Source organism: Callithrix jacchus, chromosome 2, assembly GCF_049354715.1.
Source record: "Callithrix jacchus isolate 240 chromosome 2, calJac240_pri, whole genome shotgun sequence".
NCBI lineage: Eukaryota > Metazoa > Chordata > Mammalia > Primates > Cebidae > Callithrix > Callithrix jacchus.
The window spans coordinates 154,475,175-154,500,066 of NC_133503.1; the positions used below are offsets into that span (position 1 = coordinate 154,475,175).

The window sequence follows — 24,892 nt, forward strand, 5'->3', positions numbered from 1 at the left end:
TACTGTTTTTTTATTTTTTAATAGCCAATGTTACTATTTATAATGTTGCCATTCAGTATTATTTGAATTCTCAGGATACTGGTTTGTTAATTTGTAAAGCATTTTTATACTTTTAAATTAGTGACTAAGAGTCCTGCCTCCCACCCCTTGGGCTCCCAGCAGAGGTCACCTGGAAGGCAGGACTGGTAGGTCCTGTTAGCTAAATCTCTGCCCTCTGTATCCTCTAGCAATCCTCCCTGAAATGGTTTTACCCTTTTAATATGATGGATGTCTTTGATTCAAAGGAATGTTTGAGAAAAATGAAGACTCTTGTCAGATAAAAGTACTTAATATATAAGAGTTTCTGATTGGAGAAGTATTTATTTATTTATTGTTGCTCAGGCTGGAGTGCAGTGGTGTGATCTCAGCTCACTGCAACCTCTGCCTCCCAGGTTCAAGCCATTCTCCTGCCTAAGCCTTCCAAGTAGCTGGAATGCAGGCACCTGACACCATGCCCAGCTGATTTTTTGTATTTTTAGTAGACACAGGGTTTCAGCATGTTGATCAGGCTGGTCTTGAACTCCTGACCTTGGGTAATCCACTGCCTCGGCCTCCCAAAGTGCTGGGATTACAGGCATGAGCTACCATGCCCTGCTGGAAGTTTGTTGTTTTGGACAAGCCCTAGTTTTTGTCCTCCAGGATGTATCACTGTCTCCTTTTTTCTCTTTTTTTGAGACAGGGTCTCACTCTGTCACCAGGCGAGAGTGCAGTGTTGTGATCTTGGCTCACTGCAACCTCCTCCTTCCAGGTTCAATTGATTCTTCTGCCTCAGCCCCCCGAGTAGCTGGGACTACAGGTGCGCACCATCATGCCCAGCTAATTTTTGTATTTTTAGTAGAGACGGGGTTTCACCATGTTGGCCAGGATGGTCTCAATCTCTTGACTTCGTGATCCACCCACCTCAGCTTCCCAAAGTGCTGGGATTACAGGCATGAGCCACTGCGCCTGGCCCACTGCCTACTTTTTAAAGCTCTGTTTATTTGAATACAAGAAAAAATATCTTGCTGTTTCAGGTAAACTGTGATATGATTTTGTCTCAGCCATGGCTTTGTAAGTAGTGTCCACCATTGATCTGACACTTTTTTTTGTGGCTTAGAATTGGATATCATCCTAAGTTGACTCTCCATTGTAAAGAGAGAAAGGGCTGGGACTGTTTTTAAAACAAAGATCTTTTTGTGAGTTACCATTTTCTTTTTTCTCCATATGTTTTGTTTTGTTTAAAGTCCCTGCTTGCTACTTTAACGTATTATTTTTCTGTTTCTTTTTCAGATGATTCTTGGAGAAACCCTGTCTGTTTACTGTAACCTTTTGCACTCAAATTCCTTTATCAGGAATAACTACATAGCCACTATTTACAAAGCCATTGGAACCTTTTTATTTGGTGCAGCTGCTAGTCAGTCCCTGACTGACATTGCCAAGTATTCGATAGGCAGACTGCGGCCTCACTTCTTGGATGTTTGTGACCCAGATTGGTCAAAAATCAACTGCAGTGATGGTTACATTGAAAACTACATATGTCGAGGGAATGCAGAAAAAGTTAAGGAAGGCAGGTGAGTGTGAAGTCTCTAATACTTGTTTTATCTCGTATGAAATAGAAGGTTTCAGTGACTGGAAGATAAGCCATGTACTAGCTTGAAAAGAGAAGTTACTATTATCACTGGTAAGTGAATTTTTATCTTGTTTGAATTTTCTCTCTCCTTATGCCTTTTTCATTTTTTATTGCTTTTTTCCATTTAAGAGCATTTTACTGCAGCTCTTTTTTTCATCACCAGTGTAAAAAAAAAGTTAAATGAACATTATAGATAATTTAGCCCAGAGTCAGCAAACTTTCTTAAGATGCCAGATAGTAAATATATATTTTTAATATTTTTATATTATTAATTTTTTTTTCGAGACGGAGTTTCGCTCTTGTTACCCAGGCTGGAGTGCAATGGCGCAATCTCGGCTCACCACAACCTCCGCCTCCTGGGTTCAGGCAATTCTCCTGCCTCAGCCTCCCGAGTAGCTGGGATTACAGGCGCACGCCACCATGCTCAGCTAATTTTTGTATTTTTAGTAGAGACGGGGTTTCACCATGTTGACCAGGATGGTTTCAATATCTTGACCTTGTGATCCACCCACCTCGGCCTCCCAAAGTGCTAGGATTACAGGCTTGAGCCACCGTGCCCGGCCTATTAATATTATTTTATAGAGACTGGGTCTCACTATGTTGCCTAGGCTGGTGTCAGACTCCTGGGCTCAAGTTATCCTCCCACCTTGGCCTCTCAAAGTGCTGGGATTACAGGCATGAGCTACCACATCCAGCCAATAGTAAATATTTTAGGCTCTGTGGGCCACGTTCTTCTCCTCATAACTGTGGAACTCTGCTGTTAATAGCAAGAAAGCAGCCATAGACAATACTTTAATGAATAATGTGGCTATGCTCCAATAAACTTTAAAAAAACAGTGGCTGCACCAGGGGTCATAGTTTGCTGAACACTGATCTAGTCCCACCATTATTTATGAAGCTCTACTAGATCTTAGTATTCTTAGCTTATTATTATTATTTTTAGTTTTTTTTTTTTTTTTTTTTTGAGACAGAGTTTCGCTCTTGTTACCCAGGCTGGAGTGCAATGGCGCGATCTCGGCTCACTGCAACCTCCGCCTCCTGGGTTCAGGCAATTCTCCTGCCTCAGCCTCCTGAGTAGCTGGGATTACAGGCACGCGCCACCATGCCCAGCTTTGTATTTTTAGTAGAGACGGGGTTTCATCATGTTGACCAGGATGGTCTCAATCTCTTGACCTCATGATCCACCCGCCTCGGCCTCCCAAAGTGCTGGGATTACAGGTGAGAGCCACCGTGCCCAGCCTTTAGATCTTTTTAAATAAGGTAACTTGATTCAGATTGTGACAGATCTAGGTCATCAGGTTGCCATCTTATAACATCCTTACTGGGCTCCTTTCTGCATGCTGGGCACTATTAGACATGAATGAAATAGAATGTTTAGAACTCAGAAGATACAACTTTTTAAATTTATAGATGAGGAAAAAATAGAGGCCCAAGAAGACTAAGTAAAGCCACTAATTAGTAGCAGAGGCATTTCCTCATCTCAAGTTTCAGAATTGTCAGCCTTATCTTTTTATATATTAAGTTTAATTTCCTTTAGTTGTTCAATGTACAGATACTTTCTTTGATTAAAAATAGTTTGTTTGATTTTTTTAGATATGATTTCCAAATACTTCATTGTCTTTGTTGGTTTTCTTGTAAGCAACATAGGCCTGCTAGTAGCTTCAACTTTTTTGTAGTTAGTGTGGATAAAAAAAAATCTTATTTAACTGGAGTATATACTATGCTATTTGCTAGGGATTTAGCAGTGAAGAAGACATCTCTGGTCCCCATCTTCATGGACCTTAGTCTAGCAGGGAATATCTACATTAAACAAATGATGAGAATGGAAGAGAACTTGCTTGGTGATAATGAGGTCAAAGAACAGGAAGATCAAGCTGTTAAATGGCAAGCTTTGAGGTGGTGAGGAGGACTGATGCGGGTGTAAAGTCTTAATGAAGGAGGGGAAAGTGACTGAAGAGATAGACAGTTGAGAAATAGATGGTAGCAGGTGATACTGTTGATTTGAGCTCAGGTGAACAAGCATTTTTATAAGAGGGGTAGAGAAAGAATGGCCCAGAAATGGCTTTGAGGAATGATGAAGACATCAACATCAATACTGGACCCTTAAGGTGTGTGAGCTGTGAAGATCTCATTCCCTGCAGGGCCAAGCAGTATCCTGAGGAAAGGCTCTTTAATTGGATGACTAGGAGGTACAGTGATCCTTCAGGGAAGAATTTGGAGACACAGGAAAAGATAGAGGACTTTAACAGTAGAGCTGGAATTCCAGGTTGTCCAGTGGAGGAGTAGGAACAGAGGGGATGAACAAATGGCTTGGGTGAAGAGAAAGCTTTTTGAAAATGAGACTGAAATTCAGAACAAATTATAAAGAACAAATAGCTGGGTAAAAACATACCATGTGAAACAAAATCTGATACAAGCTTATCCAACCTGCAGCCCACATGTGGCCCAGGATGGCTTTGAATGCAACCCAACACAAATTTGTAAACTTTCTTAAAACATTATGATTTTTGTGTTTGTTTATTATCAGCTATTGTTAGTATATTTTATGTGCGGCTGAAGACAATTCTTCTTCTTCCAGTATGGCCCAGGGAAGCCAAAAGATTAGACACTCAATCTAATAGAATAAAATTATCATGATTTCTTCTTCCATCTATAACTTAACCATCTAGCCTTTAAAAAATACCATACAGCCAGGCATGGTGGCTCATGTCTGTAATCCCAGCACTTTGGGAGATCAGGAGATCAAGATCATCCTGGCCAACATGGTGAAACCCCATTTCTACTAAAAATACAAAAATTAGTTGGGCATGGTGGCACATGCCTGTAGTCTCAGCTACTTGGGAGGCTGAGGCAGGAGAATTGCTTTAACCAGGAGACAGAGGCTGCAGTGAGCCAAGATCGTGCCACTGCACTCCAGCCTGGGTGACAGAGTGAGATTCTGTCCCTAAAAAAACAAACAAAAAACCAATCATACATATTTATGAATGCAATGATAAAACCAGCTATGGGGCCGGGCACAGTGGCTCAAGCCTGTAATCCTAGCACTTTGGGAGGCCGAGTCGGGTGGATCACAAGGTCAAGAGATCAAGACCATCCTGGTCAACATGGTGAAACCCCATCTCTACTAAAAATACAAAAAATTAGCTGGGCATGGTGGCGCATGCCTGTAATCCCAGCTACTCAGGAGGCTGAGGCAGGAGAATTGCCTGAACCCAGGAGGCAGAGGTTGCGGTGAGCCGAGATTGCGCCATTGCACTCCAGCCTGGGTAACAAGAGTGAAACTCCGTCTCAAAAAAAAACCCAAAAACCAGCTATGGGATTACGGCTGGATGTGGTGGCTAATGCCTGTAATCCCAGCACTTTGGGAGGCAGAGGCGAGTGGATCACTTGAGGTCAGACGTTCAAGACCAGCCTGCCCAACATGGTGAAACCCTGTCTCTACTAAAAATACAAAAAGTAGCTGGGCATGGTGGTCACACGCCTGTAATCCCAGCTACTTGGAAGGCTGAGGAGGGAGAATCATTTGAACCCAGGAGCTGGAGGTTGCAGTGAGCAGAGCCTGGGTGACAGGGTGAGATTCCATCTCAAAAAAAACCAAAAAACAAAAAACACTTGTAGGATTTAAATTACAAAGGAAAAAATAAAATAGATACTAGTTGAACTACTCTTTTAAATAGCTTTATTGAGGTGTAATTCAGTTCACATAATATTTGTCTATTTTAAGTGTACAGTGAATAAATTATACATGTAAAGTTATTTACCATGACAGTTAAGTTTTCAGATATTTGAAAAGCTTGTCCTTGTGTGTTTACAGTCAGTTCACACTCCCATCTGCAACCCCAGGATCGAGTTTGTCCTTACAGTTTTGTATTTTCTAGAATATTATATAAAAGGAAGCATACAGTGAGTACTCTGTTGTGTCTGCCTTCTTACACTTAACATGTTGGTTTTGCAATTCATCCATGTTCCTTTTTCTCCCCCTGAGGGATATTAGACTCTATGGATATAACACAGTTTACTTATTCACTCATGCAAATATTGATGGATATTTGAGTTGTCTCCAAGTTTTAGCTATTAAAAATAAAGCTGTTCTGGCCAGATGTGGTGGCTTACGCCTGCAATGCCAGCACTTTGGGAGGCCAAGGCAGGGTGGATCACTTGAGGTCAGGATTTCCAGACTAGCCTGGCCAACATGGTGAAACCCCATCTCTACTAAAAATACAGAAATTAGCCAAGTGTGGTGGTGCATGCCTGTAATTCCAGTTATTTGGGAGGCTGAAAAGCTGAGGCACAAGAATTGCTTAAACCTGAAAAGTGGAAGTTGCAGTTAGCCCAAGTCATGCCAACCTGGGTGACAGACTCTGTCTCAAAAAAAAAAAAAAGCTGTTCTGAACATTTGTGTACCAGTACATTTCTCTTGAACAAATAATCTAGGAGTAAAAGTGCTGGACTATATAGCATGTGTGTAGTTACCATTCTAAGAAGCTGCCAGTCTTTTACACAGTGGTTGTACCATTTTGCATTCTCTCCAGCAATGTATGAGAGTCCCAGTTAACTCTGTCTCCTTGCCATTGTTTATTAATAGCTAGTCTTTGTTATTTCAGCCATTCTAGAGGTTTTTGTTATGATATCTCAGTGAGGTTTTCATTTTTATTTCCTTAATGACCAGTGTTGCTGAACATCTTTTCATGTATTTCTCGTTCATTCAGATATTGTCATTTTTGAAACGTTAACTCTTTTACCCATTTAAAAAAATGGCTTGCTTGTGTGAGTTATAAGAGTTCTTTGGGTATTCCAAATAAAAGTCCTTTGTTAGATATATGTTTTGAAAATATTTTCTCTCAATCTGTGGCTTACTATTAATTTTCTTATTTATTTAATTTTAATTTACTTTAGAGACAGGGTCTCACTTTGTTGCCCAGGCTGTGTTTGAACTCTAGTACTCAAGTGATCCTCTTGCCTCGGCCTTCCACAGTCAAAATGCTGGGATTATAAGCATGAGACACCATACCCGATCAACTTTTCTTTTCCCTTTTTTTTTTTTTAGACCAAGTCTCACTTTGTTGCCCAGGCTGGAGTGCAGTGGCACAATCTTAGCTCACTGCAACATCGTGCCTCAGCCTCTGGAGTAGCTGGGATTACAGGTGCCCAGCTAATTTTTGTATTTTTAGTAGAGACGGGTTTCACCATGTTGGCCAGGATGGTCTTGAACTCCTGACCTCAAGTGATCTGCCTGCCTCGGACTCCCAAAGTGTTGTGATTACAGGTGTGAGCCACTTTGCCTGGCCTAACTTTTTATTTTGTTTGTTTTTTTTTTCTTTTTATTTTACTTTAAGTTCTAGGATACATGTGCAGAATGTGCAGGTTTGTTACATAGGTATACGTGTGCCATGGTGGTTTGCTGCACCTATCAACCCATCATCTAGGTTTTAAGCCCCAAATGCATTAGGTATTTGTCCAAATGCTGTCCCTCCCCTTTCCCCTGACCTCCTGACAGGCTCTGGTGTATGATGTTCCCCTCCCTCTGTCCATGTGTTGTTACCATGTTCACCTCCCACTTATAAATAACATGCAGTGTTTGGTTTTCTGTTCCTGTGTTGAGAATGATGGCTTCCAGCTTCATCCATGTCCCTGCAAAAGACATGAACTCATTCTTTTTTATGGCTGCTTTATTTTCTTAATGGTGGTTTTTGAAGCTTAGAAGTTTTAAATTTGATGGAATCTAATTTTTTTTTTTTTTTTTATGGTTTGTGCTTTCTGTGTCCTAAGAAATCTTTACTTGCCTGAAGGTTCCAACATTTTTTTTTCTTATTTTTTTAAAATAAGTTTTATGATTTATGTTCTTTGTTTAGTATTGTGATCCATTTGAATTATTTTTTGTGTATAATGTAAGGGTCAATATCTACTTTTTCTCAACGGAAAATCTGGTTGTTCCAATATTATTTATTGACAAAATAAAACAACTTTCACACTGACTTATGTTGGCACTTTTGTTGAAAATGAATTGACCATATAAATGTGGGTCTATTTCTGGACACTTAATCTATTTCATTGCTCTATATGCCTCTATTTATGTGAACACCTTATTGCAACTTTGTAATAGGTTTTCAAATGAGGTATAATGGGAAGCTTTTAACTTTGTCTTTCTTATTAAAGCTTGCTTTATCTATTGTAAGTTCTTTGTTTTCTCTGAAAGGGCAGAATTTTTATTGAGATTGCTTCAAATATATAGATAATTTTTGAAGGACTGCCATCTTAGTATTGAGCCTTCCAATCCATGAATATATCTCTCTGTTTACTTAGGTTTTCCTTAGTTTCTCATGTCAGTATTTTTTAGTTTTCAGAGTCTGGGTCTTGCATACATTTTGTTAAGTATATCACTAACTTAATGCCATTGTGAAGAGTTTTTTCTTTTTTTAATAAATTTCCAATTGGTATTTATATTAATCATGTATCCTGCAATCTTGCTAATTTAACTAATGTATTAATTGGAGTAATTTTATTGATTCCTGAAGTTTTTCTGTTTTCCCATTCATGTTGTGTGTGAATGAAGAGAGCTGTACTTCCTTTCCCTTCTATATTGCCTTTGATTTCTTTTCCTTCCCTTATTTCACTGATTAAGACCTCTGATACAAGGTTGAATGAGTGGTGAGAGCAGATTGTCTTCTTTCTGACTTTAGGAAAGAAGCACTTGGCCTTTCACAAATATGTTATCTGTGTGTTTTTTGTAGATGCTTTTTGTTAGATTTTTATCATGAATGGATATTGGATTTTGTGACATGCTTTTTCTGTGTTAAGATGGCTATATTGTTTTTTTTCTTTTATTCTGTAATATAGTATATTATGTTAGTTTTTTGAATATCAAAGCAACTTTTTATCCCTGTGGTATATACTTGGTCATGGAGTATTAGATTTTTTATATTAATTGGATTTGGTTTGATAATCTTTTGTTAAGGATTTTTATGTCTATGTTTGTGAGTTATTGGTCTTTAGTTTCCTTATAAAGTTTTTGTCTAGCATTGGTGTCAAAAGTTTGGTATTAAATGTTTGTAGAATTCATCAGTGAAGCCATTTGGGCCTAGAATTTTCATTGTGGGAAGGTTTTATTTTTAAGTTTAATTTTAGTTTTTTAAACTGAGACAGGGTCTCACTCTGTCACATAGGCTGGAGTGCAGTGACGTGATCTCAGCTCACTGAAACCTTGACCTCCTAGACTCAAGTGATCTTCCCACATTAGCCTCCCGAGTAGCTGAGACTACAGGTGTGTGCCACACTGCTTGACTAATTTTTGTTGTTGTATTTTTTGTAGAGACAGGGTTTCACCATGTTGCCCGGGCTGGTCTCAAACTCCAGGTCTCAAATGATCTGCCCACTTTGGGCTCCCAAAATGCTGGGACTGTAGGCATGAACCACTGCTCCTGGCCTGTTTTTAAATTTTTTAAAAAATGTTTATTTACTTACTCATTTATTTATTTAATTAGCTAATTAGAGATGGGGTCTTGTTCTGTTGCCCAGGCTGGAGTGCCATGGCCTGGTCATAGCTTATGGTAGCCTTGAACTCCTGGGCTCAAGTGATCCTTCTGCCTGAGGCTCCTACATAGCTGGGACTACAGGTGCATGCCCTCAGGCTTGACTAATCTTTGTGGGAATGTTTTAAATGTGATTTAAAGTTTTTAAATTGATATAGAACTATTCAGGTTGTCTGTGTTTTCTTGTATGAGCTATGGTTTGTCTTTTAAGGGAATTGTCCATGTAAGTTGTCAGATTTATTGGCATCAAGTTGTTCATCGTGTCATTATACTATCTTTTTATTGTTTATAGGAAGTGCAGAGATAGCCCCTCTTATAATCTTACTATTGATAATTTGTGTCTTATCTCTTTTTTGCTTGACTGATCTGGGTAGAAGCTTATCGATTTTTATTAACCTTTTGATTAGTTTCAAGGGTTTCTTTTGATTTCGTTGATATTTATCTTTTTTGTGTGTTCAATTTCATTTTTTATGCTTTTATTTTTATTTACTTTCTGCTTTTAGTTTTATTTGCTTTTCTTTTTTCTAGTTTCATAAAGTAGATGCTTAGATCATTAGTTGTGTCACAAATTTTGATATATTGGGTCCTTTAACTGAAAATATAGTTGATCCTTAAACAATGCAGGGACTGGGTGCTGACCCCCTGTGCAGTCAAAAATTCACATGTAACTTTTGACTCCCCATAACTTAACTACAAATAGCCTACTGTCCACTGGAAGCCTCAATAACATAAACAGTCCATTAATGCATATTTTGTATGTCATATTTATTATATTCTCTGTTCTTAAAATGAAGTACAGTAGAGAAAAGAAGAAAACCATAATGAAGAGAAAATATGTATCTACTATTCATTAAGTGGAAATGGAGGTCCTAAAGGTCTTTATCCTCATTTTCCTCACTGAGTAGGCTGAGGAGGAGGAGGAAGAGGAGAGGTTAGTCTTGTCTCGGGGTGACAGAGATAGAGGGAAGGCAGGAAAGGCAGGCATGCTCATTGTAGCTGTTATTGAAGAAAATGTGCACCTAAGTGGGTCTGCACAGTTCAAACCTGTGTTGTTCAAGGATCAACAATACTTTCTAATTTCCCTTGCGTCTTCTTCTTTGATCTATAGCTCACTAGGGGATTTTTCATTTATCCTTCTGTCATTGATTTCTAATTTAATTTCATTGTGGTTAGAGAACATGCTTTATATGACTAGAATTCTTTCAAGTTTGTTGAATCCCACCCCACCTTGTCCCCACATTTTTCACATACAGTCTATTCTGGAGAACATTCCATGTGCACTTGAAGAGCATGTATATTCTGCTGTTTTTCTGGATGACTTGTTCTGTAGAAATCAATTTGGTCAAGTTGATTGAGAGTGTTACACAAATCTTCTATATCTTACTGATTTTTTTTTAACCAACATGTTTAATCAGTTATTTTGGGGGCAGCTTGAAATCTTTAATTGTTGAATTGTCTTTTTGTCCTTTCATTTCTGTAAACTTTGTTTTATTTATTTTGTGGCTATGGTATTGAATATGTAACACTTATAAGTGTTGTTTTTTTTTCCTTCTGTATTGCTCCTTTTTCTGTATCTGTGTATTTCTTTGTGTTTAGAAATATTGTTTTAAATTCTGTTTTGCCTGATATTAATATATAGTCACTCTAGTTCTCTTATGCTTATTGTTTTGATTATTTTTCTGTAAGTAAAACTTTCAGCTTATTTGAATCTTTGAATTTAAAGTGTATCTTTTAGAGACAATGTATATTTATATCTTGCTTATTCTTTTTAATCCACCATGCTTGGCTAATTTTTGTATTTTTAGTAGAGATGGGGTTTCACCATGTTGGTCAGGCTGGTCTCAAACTCCTGACCTTGCCATCCGCCCACCTTGGCCTCCCAATTATCAGATATATTTTTAAACCCTTCATTTATTTTTTTTTAAGTTTAATACATAATCAAGCTACATTGTAGCTTGGAAAAGAAGCATATATGTATTTATTATTTACTGAGAACCAGATGAAGAAAGGTGTTTATTTTCAGTGATTATAGATTGACCTGGGAGTTAACCATCTCCTTATTTTCTGGCATAAATATCCAAACTTTTGCATGCTGACCATTTGTTACTCATTTTCATCCTTTTAGCATTGTAACATAGGTATGGACAATAATGTCCCACTTTTGTGAATAAAGAACTTGAAGCACGGTAGGGATTACCATTTTGTTTTTGATTCTAGAAACTTAATAAAATGGAAGTAGGACTTCAGTCTCAGGGTGTTGGTTCTCTGTTTTGTACTTTTCCACCAAATGCTGTGCCTCTGTCTCTAATATCTCTCTTGGATCAACCAACATATTAATAAAATAGGCAGGAAAACTCTAGTCTTTTCTCTCAGCCAACGAATTTAAGGAAGTCATTGTGGTGATAAGAGTGTATCTAAAATCCAGAAAATGTCATTGTAAATGATTCTTAAAAGACACAAATTCTTCATATATATATTATTTCTCCAGTTCAGGTCTATAACTCTTACCTTGTTTAGCTCAAAATTTTCTTATGATATTTCTTATTGATAATATATTTGTTTCTTGCACAAGCCATTTTGACAAAATGCGAAAATGTATTACTGATTTAAAATGGTATAAAAATAATTGTTTTGTGGTATATATATATGTCATACTCTCTCACTGTCCCTTCCTGTTGTATATAAATTGGCTGCCATGTACTGTTACTCTGATTGCACTTTTGACCTAAGCATACTTAGCCTTAAAAGTTTCTACAGCCATCCACATGCAAGTGTCCACTTACAGTCTTGTGTGAGGGTTGGGAAAGCACCCTCTTTAAAAGCAGAATGAATATTTGGATAATTGAAACTGCAGAGCTGTATACATTAAAAGTAATTATTTATAGCTTCACTATAAATGAAGACTCCCACCCCTAGATGGAGTCTCACTCTGTTGCCCAGCATGGGGAACAGTGGTGTGATCTCTGCTCACTGTAACCTCTGCCTCCCGGGTTCAAGCAATTCTTCTGCTGAGTAGCTAGGATTACAGGCATGCACCACCATGCGCAGCTAATTTTTGTTTTTAGTAGAGAAGGGGTTTCACCATGTTGGCCGGGCTGGTCTTGAACTTCTGACCTCATGACATGCCCGCCTTGGCCTCCCAAAGTTCTGGTATTACAGGCGTCAGCCACTGTGCCTGGCTTATTTATAGCTTTCAATGATAAGCTCCCTTAGTAAGTTTTGCGGTTCTGAAGCAAGGAGCAAGGAAAATCAAATGTAGAAATGAGGTTTTAGAAAGACTTTGTATTTTCCTAGAAAAATATGATTTCCATCAGTCTTTCCAGAATGAGTCAGTTGTTGCCAGTTTCAGAGCTGTATAATATTGGTACATAACTGTGGCTATGCATTGCTGTTCCATTGTGGAGTATAGTTTGGCTGGATACATACTTTCTTATTATTTTTCTCTTGAATTTTAAAAGTCAGAAAGCTAAAAATGCAAAAATATCCAGTCTAAATATCATCCATAGTATTTTAGATGATAGTGTAATCTGCTCTTTTAACTTATTTATCTCTACAGCCTGCCACCATATAAGCTTTTAATTATAAAATTATAATGCTTGACATTGGGGAGAAAGGAATATAAGCACCCAAAATGAGTCATTTTTGTTGACTGTATAAATGAGTCAGAGTTACATGTAAGGATGAGAATATCCTCCTACAATTTTGGTTTTTGGTTTTGATTTTTTCCCATTGACTCTCTTTTCTCGCTGCCATCCTCTCTTTCCTGCATGTAACACACTTTTGCACTCTGTCTGCTATTACTGATATTATAAGCCTTTTCCTGGACTTCAGTTGTGACAATTAGGTCCAAAACATAGAACTAAGAACATAAGTGGACTTTAATAGAATAGTTACTAATTTTGATATCTAGAGAGTTTCTATTCATAATTTAAAATTAATATGTGAGAATTTACTATAAATTAAAAAGGGGCTATAGTTGCAATAGCAGAACATCTGGTTACTTAGGACTGCCATTGCTAATGCCAATGAGAACACCATTCCACTAAGATTTTTGGGATTAAAAAAAGGCTAATGAGCCCAGGTAGTTGTAGCTCCCCTCCCAGGCCAAGTTTCTCTTAGATCCAGGGGTCTTAAACTTTAATGGTTCATTAGAGTCATCTGAAGGGCTTTTTAAAACACAGATTGCTGGGCCACAACTCAAGTGCCTAATTGAGAAGATTTAGCATGGGGCCTGAGAATCTGTATTTCTTCTAACAAGTTTCAGATGCTGCTGTTGATCTTGGCACCACAGCTTGAGAACTACTACTTTAGATTACCTGGATTATGAAAACATGACCTTGGATGACTTCGACTTCGGGATACAAGGGTTTATATTTATCTTGTATTACTGTATTTAACAGGAAGGTAACTTAAAGGCCAATACCTCTTTTCAGCTCCCCTGTTCTGAATGTCAGTACCTGACAATTTAGACTTGTAGGAAGAAAAATAAATAAATAAAAATAAAAATAAAATAAAACAACAAAAAAAGAAAAAACAAAAAGCATTGCTACTTAGTTTCCAGGGAATATGTGAGTAAGAAAACCAGTAATAGCCCCTGAGGAGTACAGAAATTTGCTGTACCAAAATGGCACCAGCTTCACCTAGACCAACCAATTTACTGATCAGTAACTTACTGATCTGTCTGGATCTTGATTTCCTATGATGTCATTCTCGATTAAGCAGACAAAAAGAAAAAGCCTTTGTTGATACAGAATTTCTAATGCCACTCTTTCGGGAGAATGAGGTTTGCAGAGACATTAGATAATATTATCTAATAATAGTACTGTTCATTTATATAATAAACTTGAGGGATATTATAGGAGGGAGATATTTATAGAATTGGCTAACTTTTATGTTTGTATTATGTTAATCATTATTTGTTCTTAATCTGTTGCAACTCAGAAGCAATGTTTTGCTTCTGGGGTAATGTTTAGAAACTTCCGCATATGAGAACGGGCAATTTGGAAGACTTTTGGTTTATGGAAGAACAAAAATACTCCTTTAAAAATTGAGAAAAACTTCACATAGACAGTGGGAAATAGAATTCAGACAGCCCATAAGACCTTTCTTCCTATTGTTTGTGGTTCATTATTGTGCTACTTACTTTTGTTTTGAGCATGTTTTTAAGATTTGAATTTTTTTTTCTGAGACACATCTTGCACTGTTGGCCAGGGTGGGGTGCAGTGGCAAGATCTCAGCTCACTGTACCCTCCACCTCTCAGGTTCGATCCATTCTCCTGCCTCAGCCTCCTGAGAAGCTGGGATTACAGGTGTGTGCCACTGCACCTGGCTAATTTTTGTATTTTTAGTAGAGATGGGGTTTCACCATGTTGTACAGATTAGTCTGGAACTCCTGAACTCAGGTGATCCACCTGACTTGGCCTCCCAAAGTGCTAGCATTACAGGCAGAAGCCACAGTGCCCTGCCTTAGTTGAATTTTTAAAAATTTATAGCAGGAAACATCTGTTACTTAATCATTATGAATATTACTTACTCAGTTAATCTGTCTGCCTTTGATCAGAATAGAAAAAGGAGTTTGAGGCATTTTACACACATTATTCAAATAATTGCCAGATGTGTTGGGGAAGATTTATTAAGTTCTGCTTGTTCAAACTAATCTACTTTGCCCAAGATTTCTGATGAGAGAATGACAAGAGAAGGAAGTTAAACTGGACTTCCTAATGCTCCTTAGTTTTGATGAGGAAGTCCAAGGGGAAAAGACATCAGACAGTAAGGTGTCTAAATTAGGTAACTTAGGTGGCTTGATGTAATTTACTGGCATACAGCATTTAATGACATGATCAAGTATATTCCTTAGTTTTATTTAATGTATAACTGTCAAAACATAAATTGTTGAAGTATACTTCTTGTGAAGCCATTTAAACTGATATTCTTGATGCATGTGGGTGGGGAAGAAAGGTGAATTTGTTTATGACATTTAAATTTGAAAAGTGTAAGGATTTTCTTGGATAATTAAATAAAACTTTATTTATTACTGAATAGTTCAGATTCTACTTTAGCAAAAAAGAAAAAAAAAACAACCACATTGAATACCTACCCTATGTTTGATAATGCTGCAGGGTGTTAGGGTGTACAACATGAATTAAGATGTGGTCTCAATCAGGGAGGATGGGAGTTTGCCAGTAATTTTTCTTTTGTTTTGGTGTACCGTCTGATTTTTAAAAATAATTAATGTATCTTATGCAACTAAAAATATGCCATCAATCCTATTTAAAAAATCTTATTCCACCCAGCCTGCCCAGCTTTTAATGTAATAGGGGAAGAAGGCTAGTAACAGATGATTTTATCGTAACAGGTTGGGCTATGATTGATATATTAATTGAGTGCTCCTCAGAGAAAGGGTTATCCATAAATTCAGCCTAGATTTTTAGGAAAGGTTTCTTGGAGGAAATGGGCTGAATGGACTCTTAAGTAATAATTACCAAAGAGAGGTGTGATGCTCATTCCAGGCAGAGGTGTTGAATAAACAGCATGAAACAGATATGTTGGGAACTGAAAGTAGTGTGTTAGGCTGTTTTGCACAGCTATAAAGGAATATCTGAGACTGGGTAATTAACAAATGAGGTTTATTTTGGCTTATGGTTCTGTAGGCTGTGTAAGCATGGCACCAACATATGCTTGGCTTCTAGTGAGGGCCTCAGGAAGCTTACGGTCATGGTTGAAGGTGAAGTGGGAAGCAGGCATATCACATGGCTCGAGAGTCACAGGGAAGGAGAAGGTCCCAGACTCTTCTAAACAATGAGATCTCATGTGAAGTAAGTGAATGAGAACTCACTCATCACCAGGAGGATGGCACTAAACTATTCATGAGGGATCCATTCAAGTGATCTAATACCTCCCGCTAGGCCCCACCTCTGACATTGGGGATTATATTTCAACATGAGATTTAGAGGGGATGCACTTCCAAACTGTATCAAGTAGTTTGTTAGCAAATGATGGTTCTGGAGGTGTTGGGGCTTAGGAAGGGTATGTTTACTCTTTGCTCAACAGTGTGTTCTAGTGAAGGACTGGAAGCAGGAGAGTAACATGTTCATGTTTTTTTCCCTATAATTGTAAAATATATTCAGCTTTACACTCCTTAATCTAAATATACTAAAATGGGCACCTAATTGTTATATGATAAGGACTGCTATCGGTTTCTTGTTGTTGTTGTTTTTTTTTTTCAGGAAGAACTAGAGAAAGAATTGCTATTGGTTTCTTTTCTCTAACAGCTGAAGGGCTTGGGATACTGAATGAAATGTGACTTTTCTGCTTTTGTCTATTTGGTAGAAAATATTTCTGTAAGTGAATTACTATAGCACTGTTAGTCCTCCTGGTAACAAGAGCTGTAGTGACATCATCTGGTCTTAATCTGAAAGGAACAGGAGTGACCTGTCTGGCAGCCCCTCCTGTTGGGCTCTAATAATTTTACATCTGTGTGGGCTTTTGCCTCCTCTGGCCATTGGTGGTGTCTGCTTAAATCTAAATTTCTGCATTGGCATAATACTAAAGACACTTTTATTGATGTCCTGAGCCTTATCTTTCTTTCATTTTTAGTATCACACCTGGCTAATTAAAACACATTTTTTTTTTTTTTTTTTTTGGTGGAGACAGGGTCTCACTATGTTGCCCAGGCTGATCTCAAACTCCTGGGCTCAAGTGATCCTCCCACCTTGGTCTCCCTAAGCTCTGGGATTATGGCTGTGAACTACTCCACCCAGCTAAGGCTTATCTTTCATGACCCTAGTCACCAAAAGTGGTGATTTTATTATCTGCAGGAGAGTCATAAGTGGAGCCTCCTGCCAGGTTGTAGTAGATGTTCTTGGTCTTGGTGTTGTCTTTTGGGGTGAGGGCTTAAAATAGAAGTCTCAGGATCTTGTTTCTAGTTAGCAGTCCTTCCCTTAAAACAATAACAATGCACACTTTAGAAAGCGAATTAAAACTGTCTCTTCCTTCTGTATTATTCTGAAAGAGTTTACCTTTTAGCAAGGGAAGCTTCTTGTTCAGCGATTTTTTTTTTTTTGAGACGGAGTTTTGCTCTTGTTACCCAGGTTGGAGTGCAATGGCGCGATCTCGGCTCACCGCAAACTCCACCTCCTGGGTTCAGGCAATTCTCCTGCCTCAGCCTCCTGAGTAGCTGGGATTACAGGCACGCACCACCGTGCCCAGCTAATTTTTTGTATTTTTAGTAGAGATGGGGTTTCACCATGTTGACCAGGATGGTCTCAGTCTCTTGACCTCGTGATTCACTCGCCTCGGCCTCCCAAAGTGCTGGGATTACAGGCGTGAGCCACCGCGCCCGGCCTCGTTCAGCGATTTTACAAACTGAAATCGCTGGTGGTGGGCAAGGTATTACAGTTGCCTGCAAAGGAACAGCACACAGTGTGTCCTTTGTTTCATCTACCACTTGTCCCTTGTTTCCTTTTTAACTGTCGTTTTACAGTTAGGTAAAGTGGCTTTTGTGGTTTGGAGTATTTTTGTATCAGATCATGAATTTTCCTTAATAACCAAGGAAAACTGGTTAATATATTATTTTAAGTTAATATTAATATTAACATATTATTATCGTTTTACTGTTAGGTAAAGTCGCTTTGGTGGTTTGGAGTATTTTTGTATTAGGTCATGAATACGTTCAAGACATATTTTTAGAAGTTATTTATTTAATCCACACGAACTATACAATTTCACATTCAATATAAAAATACATAGAAAAATGACTGAAAGGAAATACAAACTATTAACAGCAGCTCTGGGGAAGGGTATCAAAATGGCGGTTAAACTAAACTTTTACATAGCACAGTGATAATACCAGAACCACAACTTGTTATAACAGGGGTAATATATATGTGAAAATATTTTAAAGCAATGGTTGTCAAAATATGACATGCTCCTGGGTGCAGTGGCTCACATCTGTAATATCAGCACTTTGGGAGGCTGAGGTAGGCAGATGATGAGTTCAAGAGATCGAGACCATCCTGGCCAACACTAAAGGTGGTGTGCACCTTTAGTCCCAGATACTCAGGAGGCTGAGGCAGGAGAATCACTTGAAGGAAAATGTCTTGAACCATCCTGGCTAAGATGGTGAAACCCTATTTCTACTAAAAATACAAAAAAAAGAAATTAGCTGGGCATGGTGGCGGCAGGTACCTGTAGTCCCAGCTACTTAGGAGGCTGAGGCAGAATAATCATGTGAACCCGGGAGGCAGAGGTTGCAGTGAGCCAAGATTGTACCACACTGCACTCCAGCCTGGGTGACAGAGCGAGACTCCGTCTCAAAAAAGAAATGTCTTGGAGACACGGCTTATATCCGTTCACATAGACTATTCATTTTAGTTAATACGTTATATAGTCAGTCCTCCATATCTGTGGATTCAACTAACTGTGGATTGAAAATATTTGTGAAGAAAATTGATCTGTACTGAATGTATAGACTTTTTTCTTGCCATTATTCTAAACAATACAGTAGGCCAATTATTTATATTGCATTTACATTGTATTAGGTATTTTAGATAATCTAGAGATGTTTTAAAGTACATGGGATAATGTGTGAAGGTTATATGCAAATAACTGTGTCATTTTACATCAGGGACTTGAGCATCTGTGGATTTTGGTATCCTTGGAAGGCCCAGGAACCAGTCCCCCACAGATACCATGGGATAACTGTATTCAGAATAGTGCGAGAATCGGCAGGACATGGAACCTCATGCCTGTAATCCCAGCACTCTTGAGAGGCTGAGGCAGGTGGCCAACATGATGAAACCCCATCTCTACTAAAAATGCAAAAATTAGCTGGGGGTAGTACATGCCTGTAATCCTAGCTACTTGGGAGGCTGAGGGAGGAGAATTGCTTGAACCCGGGAGGCAAAGGTTGTGGTGAGCTGAGATCACACCACTGTACTCCAGCCTGGGTGACAGACCAAGACTCCATCTCAAAAAAAAAGCTAGAATCTTCCTTGGGTCCTTGAGTTTCTGGCAGTGTTGTGGTACACATTTGCATTTCTCTAGGAGACATACCTCAAAGTGGAATTACTGGGTAACATAATATGTGTTTGACATGTTGATAGATATTATTACCAAACCATCCTCCAGAAAGTGTGCAATATGAGAGTGCCTGTTTCCTCATTCATCACCTACTTGATTCCTCAAGTACCTCAGATGTGAGATTCTTGTAGAAAATAATACGGTATCTCATTGCTAAAGCATTTAGCAGTTATCAACTGTAAGAATCTTTATGAAATAAATTATGTTCGTTAAGAGGTCATTGCTCATATATCCATTTGTAGCATTTGTGTAGGACATATTTTAACTTTTTTACAGGATCAGTCCATGTTTAAAGATTATCACAGAGGGGAACTTATGCTATACTTCAGGTTAATCTGCTGTTATATAAACTTTAAAATCTGGAAATAATATATGAAGAAAATGCCTCTTGTTACAGTTTGATTTCCTTTCCTTTTGCCTTTAGAGTGTACAAAAAAGACAAATTGGTATTCACTTAAAATGATTATTTATTGCGCTGTAGCCTGAGTGACAGAGCGAGACCCTGTCTCTAAGGAAGACAAAGATTATTTTCACATTGGCAACATGTATTTATTCATAGATTAAGTCTAATTTCTTCTTCATATATTTACTTCATATGTAATGTGTAAATTTTACATTTGCCACATGTAAACTGTACTTTGTGATGGAACTCCCCTTCCTGGAGATGCCAGGATGAAAGTTCCTCCGGGGTCTATCTGCCACTGGCAAGAGTGAAATCATGGCACAGAAAGAGTTGGGAAGACTCAGATTTGAGCTCCAAAGAGATGCGACGTTTTGAGCAAGTTACTGAACCTGTCTGAGAATCATTGTCTCTATGTGAGCACATGAGAGGTTTTGTGAAAAGTGGAAACACAGTGTATTAAGTACTTGAACATACTCAGTAACTTGTAACAATTATGTCTTTGAACAACCTTTCTGCCTTACAGTGCTTTAGGAATCAATTTCAGGATGATTTTTAGGGGAAAAAGGAAATTCCAATTTGTAGCAGAACCAACTTTGGTATACCTGGGGGGAATGGTGGTATAGTAATAATTTGAAACATTTTTGAACATTAGTCACTGTATAATTAAAAACAAACTACTGTTGCTGAACTATAGTGTCTCTTAGTAAAGTGATTGATTTTAGATAGCATTTCGTTAGTTTTAAGAATTCTTTTTTAAAAAGCCTGCTTCTATTTATGGCAACACGGAGGATTAGGTGCCTACTGATAAAAACATGCTAGATGATACATTACACACACATTTGTGTATATTATATCTTAAATTACATATACACATCCTAAAACACATATAAGTGTTTTTAGTAAATAGTTGCTGGTGGGAGAGTAAAGGAATTTTTCTGAGGCCTGCGTCAATTAGTGCTGTAGACCCACCGTGGTCATTGAAAGTATCTGCTGGTTCCTGGTGGCATGGACCCTAAGTTTTGATAGGCAGTGAACATGGGGCACAGAGCTAAAGGCTGAGGCCAGAGGAGAGGTCATAAGAGACATGTGGATAACGTAAGGACTCCCAGACAGTGACAGCATCCTCCCCATGGGAGCTATTAAAAAGAATTCTTAAACACAGGACCACACTCACACTGGTCTGGAGCCAGAATTCATACTATTTGGTTTAAGAAGGAAAAGGGGGGGAAAAAAAGCTTGAGGTTTAAAGTGTATTGGTAGTGAACCCAGCATAGGTAAACATATATCTTCTCTGGAGGAACTCTCCTTAAACTAAGGCTCAAAGATTCCCCTCAGATAGAGTCCCAAGAACATGACCTCATTCTAATATAAATGAACTTATGAGGAAACAAGCTACCCTAAGTGACAGTAAGCAAATAAAACAAATTACATAAACTCTCAGATATTACAGATATTAGAATTACCAGGTGTAGACTAAAATAAGAGCAGATAGAAAATATGATGTGGGATGAAGAGAACCAAAGTTGGCCAAGCAGGTTTGGAACAGAACCAAAGGGGTCTGTAAATGATACATATATGGTAATTTAAAATTTACAGCATAACATTGATTAAGCAGATTAGATCCAGTGAAAGGGATGACAAAATGAAAGCTACATCTAAAGAGACTGAGATTAAAAATAGAGAAGAAAGGGTAAGAGATCTGGAGGAATAGAAAACAAAGGTCTTACATGTTGAATTAGCCTCCCACAGAAAGCTACTAGGATGGAGGATGGCCAGTATGCAAAGTAATGGCTGAGGACTTTTACCAAGTGGCAAGTCCTCAGATAGAAGAAGCCAACGAATACTAAACTAGTTCAATAAAAAGAAATCTTAGGGCCGGGCGTGGTGGCTCACGCCTGTAACCCCAGCACTTTGGGAGGTTGAGGCGGGTGGATCACGAGGTCAAGAGATCGAGACCATCCTGGTCAACGTGGTGAAACCCCATCTCTACTAAAAATATGAAAAATTAGCTGGGCACGGTGGCGCATGCCTGTAATCCCAGCTACTCAGGAGGCTGAGGCAGGAGAATTGCCTGAACCCAGGAGGCGAAGGTTGCGGTGAGCCGAGATCGTGCCATTGCACTCCAGCCTGCGTAATAAGAGTGAAACTCTGTCTCAAAAGAAAAAAAAGAAGAAATCTTAGTACTAGATACATGACAGTAAAACTGGAATATTGATAGGTGGCAGGAGGAGAGGAAGCAGTTACAGAGAAAAGACAGATAACCCAGAAGGAACTGGCTGACAGATGGCTTGTATTTTAACAGCAAAAGCAGATCAAGAAGATAGTGCAATGATAGCCTTAAAGCGATGAGAGAAAAAGTCATCTTCCTCACCTAAAAATGACAGAATGCTTACAAAATTTTATAGCACTTCTGAGAAAAGAAAAATAGAGCTCACTAACATTCAAGATCTAAGTTTTGCTTATCCAGAATTAGCCACTGATGCAGAAGAGACACGCACATCAAGCACAGTAAAAGTAAGCCACAAAAAGATGCTCATGCAAATAACTGGAATACATCTCCTGACTGCTTTTCCCCACATAAGAATAAAAACAAAAACAAGAGGGACAGGCTCTTAAGTAATTTACTTATTACACTCTGCCTTGTTCAAATGAAATTTAAGGGAGATGTTGGTTCCCTGGATTCAGACAGGAGAAAAACCACCTAACACACATACCAGAAAGTCACGTGTGTATGTTCGGCACTGTTTCGTGCTTTTTAACTTTGGAGAGTAGGGAGGAGGAACGGAAGAAAGTCAGATGGTGAGGAAGATGATACTTAGATGTTTATAGAAGCTAATACTGAAAGAAACAAAAGCACTGAATCTGGTGGGAAATGTAAAGCACGATGTGTCCCCATTTAAAACACTAAAATATTAATATGGATTGAAAAAAGCAATCAACTTCTGAGTGTTCCCAAGGAGGTATTACATTCTCAGGGATTAACCCTGCAAGTGGAAAATAAAACTTAAATCATGGTCACATAAGTGTATATGTAAAAGTCAAGGCCATTTATGCCAGTTATGACTTGTCAAGTATCATTCTTCTAACATCTTAGAAACACTTGGCAAGTTTATTCTCATGACACATTACCCATCCTGAAAGTTTCAATAAAATGATACTACATAGAAATCTGAGCTCAGATCCTTCTTGCACTCTTTAATGTTTCTGTCCTAATTGTCCTCCTGCTCCACCCTTCTAATTTCTCAAGATGGAGGGAGGCAGTTGTGTACATTCTGAAGCTAAGGAGCAGATTTATGAAATCAAGAATACTTTTGGCTCCTAAGAGAAAAAAGTGACAAACATTTGTCTTCTTTTTCTTCTAGGTTGTCCTTCTACTCAGGCCACTCTTCGTTCTCCATGTACTGCATGCTGTTTGTGGCAGTAAGTACTTTGTGTATATTGATGGTTAGGTTCTGTGCTGCATGGAATTAATGTGCTCAGCATCAGTGTCCTCTCCTGTCCTAATAAATTAGCCAGTGGCAAAAGGTAAAGCAGATAATCTGCAAATCTGTAAGTTTCATGATACGAATTAGTTGATGTATGCCCTTACTTTGGGACGTTTCCTAAAGTGGTTTTCTGGAACACACAGCTTCTGTGTAATCACAGAGGGTCACTAATCTGAAGGACTGGGCCAAGGGGCTGCTGCTGCTTGTTAACCACCTCCCTAACTGGAAGCCATTCCCCTCTCTGCTCAGTGTGGGTGAACAGCAGCAGAGCTGCTTTCCTCCTGGGCTCTGCTGTGGCGAGGAGTTTTGATCATTAGCTGTCCTTGTTCCTATTTGAGCAGATTTTGTTTTCCTTTCATTTTCTAAAACATTCCCAGACTGCTCTGCAAGGAACCAGAAGGGTTTTTCAACTTCTGAGAAAGGCAGTTGCCACTTCTGGAGCTTGTCATCTATACAACTTCCAGGTCTAATTCTGATGCCAGCCTGTAGAGCAGCAGCATGGCAATTTGCACTTGCATCATACCAAGCTGGCAGTGAGGACTTAGGAAGATTTCCACCCACATTTTGCATCTTAAACTAGAGATGAGTATGTAGTTTGAGAGTAACTAATGCCAAGAACCAGGCTTTAAGACACATTCAAGAGATTTTTAAAGGTCAATTTTATTTGATTTTAATCTTTTTATAATGTTCTCTTTACATATAAAGTATTATTAATAAAACACTGTATGTTTGGGTGCATACAGTTGTCTTCTGTGTAAATTTGTGGTTTCCTGTGTTTTTCCCTTTGATCACATTAAGTGCTGTATGATAATTTAATGCTTAGATTTAAAGTGCACGGTATGTATTAAGGGAAAACTAATGGGAGTTAATTTAGTCTCAGAGAAAATTTAAAATGTTTTACTACAATCTTGTTTTTATTTGAGAAACCAAATTCCAACCATTAAAAGAATATATAAATTGAAGATGTGTTATATAAAATTCAAAATCACAACTTCAAACCATTACAACAGCTAATTTTCAAAGTTTTCATTTTACATGAATTAAATTTAGTGAGGAAGCACAGAGTATGACTCAGCAGAATTTAGGGCTTCCTTTTTAAGACACGCTCAAATGTTTCTGCAGATGCGGCATGGAAAATGTGACTTATCTGAAGGTAGCGGCAAATACTATTCTGACATCTTCTGTTGATTTATCTTATTTAAAAAAAAATCAGCATTCTTTCTTAAGGGAGACAACGTATTTTTTTCTTTTTAATTAGGTCACAAGGACTAGGGCAGACCTGGAAGGTTGGGCAATAGCTAGAGCCTTTACTGTCCTGAGAGCTCTTCCCAAAGCGTGGGCTTGTGACTACACTGAAGGGTGTTTGAATGTGTGGACATGCTTTGTATACCCTGGGCTATACCTCACTACCTCAGTAGGTGTAACTTTTGTCTCACTAGCTTTTGTGGTTTGTTATTTGCTCACCTGTGTGTCAGTGCCCACGTCCCTCTTTATGAGAGATCTAGGAATCTGAGTTTTGATTGATCTTGATAATTTGCATTTTATACTACTTTTATTTTTGACTAAAAAATTCCATGAAGGGATGAGGGATCATTGCCACTGTTTGACAAGCGAGGGAATAGGCACCTTGGGAGGGCTGCTGAATTCTGTGAGCTCTCAGGTCTCTTGATAATCAGGATCCCATGCTGTACTGATTGGTGACTTGGTCGGAACCCTAGTCCATTTATTTTAAAGGCCAGCTGATGCA

The 24,892-nt window shown here is 38.4% G+C and overlaps 1 protein-coding gene across 7 annotated transcripts in view; it reads left to right on the plus strand.

Annotated features, from left to right (window-relative positions):
* Positions 1 to 24,892, plus strand: part of PLPP1 (phospholipid phosphatase 1) — a 99,173-nt gene that overhangs the window by 59,453 nt on the left and 14,828 nt on the right. For all 7 annotated transcript variants that reach the window (XM_078365500.1, XM_078365501.1, XM_008992061.5 and 4 more), the window contains 2 exons: positions 1,309 to 1,589; positions 23,023 to 23,080. In XM_078365500.1, the coding sequence (XP_078221626.1) occupies positions 1,309 to 1,589; positions 23,023 to 23,080 (339 nt within the window). The remainder of the gene's footprint in view (positions 1 to 1,308; positions 1,590 to 23,022; positions 23,081 to 24,892) is intronic.